This window comes from Nothoprocta perdicaria, unplaced genomic scaffold (genome assembly GCF_003342845.1).
Source record: "Nothoprocta perdicaria isolate Ctin4 unplaced genomic scaffold, notPer1 scaffold_357, whole genome shotgun sequence".
Lineage (NCBI taxonomy): Eukaryota > Metazoa > Chordata > Aves > Tinamiformes > Tinamidae > Nothoprocta > Nothoprocta perdicaria.
Genome location: NW_020455596.1, coordinates 490999 through 497043, shown reverse-complemented (window position 1 = coordinate 497043; position 6045 = coordinate 490999). Strand labels below are relative to the sequence as shown.

General features: G+C 72.3%; 2 protein-coding genes across 2 annotated transcripts in view; one reads left to right on the top strand and one right to left on the bottom strand.

The window, feature by feature from the left end:
- Positions 1–2828, top strand: part of LOC112951561 (zinc finger protein 212-like) — an 8965-nt gene extending 6137 nt beyond the window's left edge. Inside the window, exons 4-7 of the mRNA XM_026044269.1 lie at positions 3–54; positions 527–634; positions 1167–1979; positions 2782–2828. Of these exons, the coding sequence (XP_025900054.1) occupies positions 3–54; positions 527–634; positions 1167–1979; positions 2782–2828 (1020 nt within the window). The remainder of the gene's footprint in view (positions 1–2; positions 55–526; positions 635–1166; positions 1980–2781) is intronic.
- A 2697-nt stretch (positions 2829–5525) lies between these two features.
- LOC112951560 (zinc finger protein 250-like) overlaps positions 5526–6045 on the bottom strand; it is a 9539-nt gene continuing 9019 nt past the window's right edge. The window contains exons 10-11 of the mRNA XM_026044268.1: positions 5770–6027; positions 5526–5718 (exon numbers count right to left, since the gene is read on the bottom strand). Of these exons, the coding sequence (XP_025900053.1) occupies positions 5526–5718; positions 5770–6027 (451 nt within the window). The remainder of the gene's footprint in view (positions 5719–5769; positions 6028–6045) is intronic.

Here is a 6045-nt window from a genome sequence, read left to right as displayed (position 1 = left end):
AGGAGCAGGAGGCGGCGCGGGGAGGAGATGAGGTCTCCATGGAGGCTGACACGGGTGAGTCCATGGGGATGCGCTGCTCCCATCCTGCTTTCCCGGGGAGTCTCCCACAGTGCCTGGGAAGCCTCCGTGCCTGCAGGAGCACTTCCAGGGCATGGCAGGAGTCCCGGCACAGGGAATCCAGCAGCGTGGAGCTGGGGCTGGGGAGGGTGGAAGGGGCAGGAGGGCCGGAGCACGACGGGACGGAGGAGGTGGCTCTGGAGACGTGAGAGCAGGAGGGATCCCGGTGCCTTCCCCAGCAGAGCCCTCTCTGCTCTTGGCCCTTGGCGGCTCACTCGAGCCCTGCTGACACCCGACGTGTTCCCTCCGTCGGGAATTCCTGTGCAATTCAGCACAGAATCGCACTGAGCTGCAGCCTTGCCTGCCTCTGCGTCGTGCTCCCAATGCACGTCCAGGGGCTCACGGCAGAGCAGCGAGCTCCGAGCTCGCTCCAGGGGTTTCACCTGGCTGTTCCCCTCTCTGCGAACAGAGCTGCCCATCCTGGTGATGAACGTCACGTCCCTGAGCGCGCAGGAGGAGCCGCCGGGCAGGCAGGACCGGCCGGAGGCGGAGGAGGGCCCGGCTGAGCCCAGCGCCGGTGAGTGACCCGGCACGTGGGCGACGGGCAGGGTGTCCTGGGGCAGGGTGGCCGCTCTGGTGGCCTCTCCCCGCCCTCCGGGGCGCTGGAGAGGAAGGGGCCGGCGCGGTGGCCGGGTGGGTCGCGCGCGGTTCCTCGGTGTGCGCAGGCAGCGAGTGGCGACGTGCGGGTTTCTGAGCGGGGCAGCGGGACGTGGGTGCAGCAGCCAGGGGCACGCTGCCCCCCATACGCAGGGCCGGGTCTGCACACCCCATTCCCTGGCAGCGGCCGCGGGGGGACGCACGGCACGGCGGAGAGAGGCGCAGCCCTCGTTAGGGTTTGCCTTTAGCGCGCGGCGCTTAATGAGAGTGACGAGGGCGGCTGGCGCCGTGGGCGCCCGGGTGACGCGCTGCTGCAGCCGGGGCTCGGTGCCGCTCCGGGCTCCCGTTGCCTGGGGGCTGCCGTGGTGCTCGAAGGCTGTGGGGCTCGGGCACAGCCTGGGGGTGCCCCGGGGCCGCGGGTGCCTAACGGCCGCGCCGCGCTGCCGTTGCAGACGGGGGCTTCTCACCAAAGAACGAGCTGGCGAGCGGCGGTGCTGACAAGGTGGAGGTGAAGGAGGAGGAGCCCGAGGCGCCGCAGGAGCTTCCCACGCCGCCGCGCGCCCTCAGGATGCAGAAGTGCCCCAAGAAGGAGGAGGCGAAGGCCAAGAGCAAGAGGAAGGGCGGCAGGTGCCCCGCGGGCAGCGTGCTGGTGGGGCCGTCGCCGCGGGGCTACGTGCGCGAGTGGTCGCACCCCTGCACCGAGTGCGGCAAGCGCTTCCGCCTCAAGATCAACCTCATCATCCACCAGCGCAGCCACGCCAAGGAGGGGCCCTACGAGTGCGCCGTGTGCGAGATCAGCTTCGCCGACAAGAGCCACCTGGACCTGCACCGCAGCATCCACACGGACGGCAGGGCCTTCGGGGCCAAGGTGTGGGGCAACGTGCACCCGGAGCTGCGCATCCGGCCCAGGAAGAAGCTCTGCGGGGCTCTCTACGGAGGGACCCCCCGCCTGGAGCACAAGGAGCCCTGGCTGGGCCCCGTGAAGAGCGAGCCGGACGCCAGGAGCCCGCCCAGCACGCAGCTCTCCCCCAACCACAGGCGCCAGGCGCACGAGAAGCCGCTGTCCAAGTGCCCCGTTTGCCGGAAGAATCTCTCCTGCACCTTCTCCCTGCAGAGGCACCTGCGGACGCACGCGCGGGACCGGCCGCACCACTGCAGCGAGTGCAAGAAGTCCTTCACGCGCAGCACGCACCTCAAGCGCCACCAGAAGATCCACGAGCGCCAGAGGGCCCTGGAGAAGCTGCAGCAGAGCAAGCCGGACCGGGGCGAGGCCAGGGAGGGCGGCGCGCGCGGCTCGCTCGGCCCCGCGCTCCGCAGGGAGCCCGGCCCCGCTCCCGCCGCGCTGCTCGCGCCCGCCAGGGCCGCCCGCCCCGACAGGCACCCCCAAATCCGCTGCTTTGGGGAGAGGGAGGCGCGGCCCGTGGTGAAGCTAGGGAGCAGGGCGGTGGTTTTGGGAGGGAGCAATAAGTGACGGCGGGAGCCATCGAGCCGCTCGTGTCCCTGGGGAGAAGCGGGATAGGGATTTGGGACCTGGTGGGACACTGCAGTTGAAAACCATCCACAACTAGGGGAGCTTTCCTCAGTTACGGAACGAATCAGAGCTTGGATGCCATCGAACAGAGCAAATTAGAGACGCTCTAGCGATACGAAATGCTTCACCATTCCTCAGGCCCTCGGGTCTAGCGGCTGATGCAAGACATCAACCCCAGCAACCTTTGTGGATGATCAGAGCGCTCTCCTGCAGCCCGGGCAAGAGGAGCGGCGAGCGGGAACTGAGCTCACCCACTGGGTGCTGTTGGCGCTGTAGAGGGTGTTTGAGCTGCTTGCGTGGACTTGGGAACGGAGCGGCACGGGGACGACGGACAGACAGGAACGAGCGTGGCCGTAGGGTGTCCGAGGGGCTCCTTGTGCTGCCGGAGCCGCCTCGCTGCGGGGCGGGAGGAGAGGGTCGGCGCTGCCGTCTCGGGGCGCCCTGCGCTGCAGCCCCCCGGACCCTGCTTGTCCCAGCCCCGTGGCAGAATTGGGTGCTGAAGGCTTGATCCACGTCAGAGTATCCGTGTGCTGCAGCTGAGCTCGACGCTTCTACGGCGACCACAACAGCGACCACAACGTAGGACGCAGAGGGCGAACTCGGCCGCGGTGGCTTCCCTTGGCGCGGGGGCAGCGAGCCGGCCGGGAGCCTTCCCGGCTGGAGCGTCACCTTCCCACAGGGACCAGGGTTAAGAGCCTCGGGCAGGGGGCAGTCCCCTGGGGACCACGTTTCGGGGAGCCGCCCGCCCGCCGCGTGTCCCCCCGGGGCCAGGTGAGTTGTGCTACCTCAGCGGTGCGGAGCGCGGTGCGGGCGCCGGGCGCCCCGCGGGGGGAAACGCGGAGCGCGTGCGGAGACGACGAGCCTGTCCCGGCACCGCCGCCTCCGGAGCTTCCGGGACTCTTGGAAGTCGGGCTTTCTGTTTTCCCATTAAAGTGTGTTTGACTGAAGCGACGCGGCGCCCTGGGTGCCCCGGCCCTTGGCAGCACCCCGAGGTGCCGGCGCGCGGAGGGGTGACGGTAGCCGGGCCTGATGCGAGGGGCCTCGTTCAGGGCCTCCCTCTGGCTGGGGGGGAGCCAACCAACATGGCGGCCGCCTGCGGCCAAGATGGCGGCGCCCAGTGCGGGCAGAGGGGGTGGCCATGTTGGGGGCGGGAGCTTCCGGTGTGCAGCACGGCTGGCCGCATGGCCCCGCCCCCATGGCCCTGCCCCGCCCGGGCGGCCCCGGAGCCGCTGCCGCCCCCTCCCCCCGCGGTGTCCCTGTGACGTCACGGCCACACCTCTCGTCATGGACTGTCCCCCGGGGTGATGTCACCACCCCTCGGGGTGTCCCCAGGGTCTGGCTATGACCCCCCCCCCCCCTTGCCGCATGTCCTCTGGGGTGTCACCATCCCTGGTGTGCCCCACGGAGGGACGACCCCCCCATCCCGTGTCCCAGCTCCGGTGACCCCACGGATCTGCTGCGGTGGAGGCTCCGTCCCAAACCGCTGCCCCGGGAGCGCTGACCGCGCTGCATCCCGCTGTCCCCTGCTCCTGCGCCACATCCCGCTGTCCCCTGGTCCTCCTGCATTCCAGTGTGCCCCTGTCCTGTGCTGCGTCCCAGTGTCCCCTGGTCAGGGGCCACATCCCAGTGTCCCCTCATCCTGGCCACGTCCCCGTGTCCCCTCACCCTGCGCCAAGCCCAGCCGTGGTGCCGGGGCCGCGGGCAGCGTTGCTGGGGAGGAGCGGGATGGATGGAGCGAGGGCGGCAGCTCCGGGGGCTCCAGTGGTTCCGGAGGTGGCGGGTGCCAGGGCCAGGATGCACGGGCGGCTGCAGCAGCGCCTCGAGGCCATGGACAACCGCTCCGGAACAGGAACGTCGGGATCCCACGCCACCCACCCGCCGGTAACGGAGACCCCCCCGAGGCAGCGGCGTCCGCGGCGCCGGCCGCTCCGAGCGCCCCGCTGGGGGACGGGGTCCCCGGCTGCGGGGGGACCGCAGGGACCTCGGCCACATTCCCACGGCGCCGCTGGGCTGCCGCCCGGGAGCCTCCCCGGAAGCAGCCCCGGGAGGATGAGGAGGAGGACGAGGGCCCCGTTGGGTGGGTGGCAGGCCTGGGGGCCGGGCAGCGGCATGAGGGACACCAGGCCCGGCCTGCGCCCACGGCTGCGGCGCATGGGCAGCGCGGCGCCCACGCGCCCTCTCCGCTCGCCCACGCGCTCAGAAGCGCCCCGAGGGCTCCCCAGGCCCCGCCGCTCGGCCACGCACAGACTGGACCCAGGGCTCGGCCCCCGGCGCCGCGCTCGGCCGTGCTGCGACAGTGGGGTCCCCAGCCTGCGGGGGGGATGGCGGTGCCAGGTCCAGGTCCCGCTGCTGGGGGTGCTGCCCCGGCCCCCTGCATTGGGGCCCTTTGCCACGCGCAGCCCCGCTGAGGGAAGCGCGCGCAGCACCCGACTCCGGCTCCGACTCCGCCGCTTCCCGGCCTCTTTATCCACAGCATGAGGACGAGCGCAGTGAGAGCGGCGGTCCCGCGGCGCCCCCGGCACCCACAGTCGCCCCCGTGCCCGGCCCGGCACCACCTCTGCCAAGGGCGCCGTCTGCAGCGCGTACCGCGCGCCCTGTGCCCGGAGACGGCATCCGCGGCACGGGCAGGGCGGGCAGGATGGGCAGCACGGGCAGCCTGTGCCCCGTTGTCGCTCGGTGTTTTCCACCTTCATGTCCTGGTGCGGGGGCACGGCCGGTTGCTCACCAGGCCCCGGGCGCCGCTGCACAGACCCCGCTGTCGCAGCGCGGCCGAGCGCGGCGCCGGGGCAGCTCCGCACGGACAGGGGCGCCCAGGGCTCGGCCGGTGCCGGGACACGGAGCAGAGCCCCGGAGCTGCCGCACACGGCGAGCGGCCCCGGGCACAGCCCCGCGCGGGGCCCCCGCGGTGCCGGCCCCGCTCGCCCACGTCCCAACGGCACCAGGACACCACGTTGCCCCCACATTTTATCCAAGCCCCGCGTGTCTCTCGGCCCGGCCGCTCCAGCAGCGGCTCCCCGGGCGCCGCTCAGCCCGGCGCCGCTCGCCGTCCTTTCCTGCGGTGCCCGAGGGCGGCGCGTGGAGCGCGCGGCAGCCGCTCCATCCACAGCAGCGCCGCCCGGCCTCGCCGCACGGTCCTACCGGGGGCACCTGCACCAACCTCGTCTCACAAGGTCCCGTGCCCTGGGGGGCCCTGGCAGTGCCCGCTGCACCCGTCACCGAAACCTGCAGCTCCTCTGCGCGCGCTGCCGCCGCCGGCTCCCGTCCCGCCGGCTCCGCGGCCTCAGCAGGCGGCTCCGCGGGGGCAGCTGGCGGCCGCGTGCACCTTCTGGTGGTGGTTGAGGGACTGCCGGTGGCGGAAGCTCTTGCTGCAGCCGCTGCACTGGAAGGGCCGCTGCTGCGTGTGCCGCCGCTGGTGCTCCTCGAGCGAGGCCTGCAGCGGGAAGCTCTCGGCGCACTCGATGCAGCGGTAGAGCCTCTTGCGGGGCGCGCCGGGCCGCGCGGGCCGCGCTGTCCTGGCGCCGCGCAGCTGCGCGCCGTGGATGTGCTGGTGCTTCTGCAGGTGGTGCTTCTGGATGAAGCCCTTGCCGCAGACGGCGCAGCGGAAGGGCCGCTCGCCCGTGTGGATGCGGTAGTGCTTGGTGAGGTGCGACTTCTCGTTGAAGCTCTTGCCGCACGCCGGGCACTGGAAGGGGCGCTCGCCCGTGTGCAGGCGCTGGTGCCGCAGCAGCGCCGCGTGGTGCGCCAGGCTGCGGCCGCACGCCGAGCAGATGAAGGAGCCGTTCCTGCGGCACGCGCGGCCC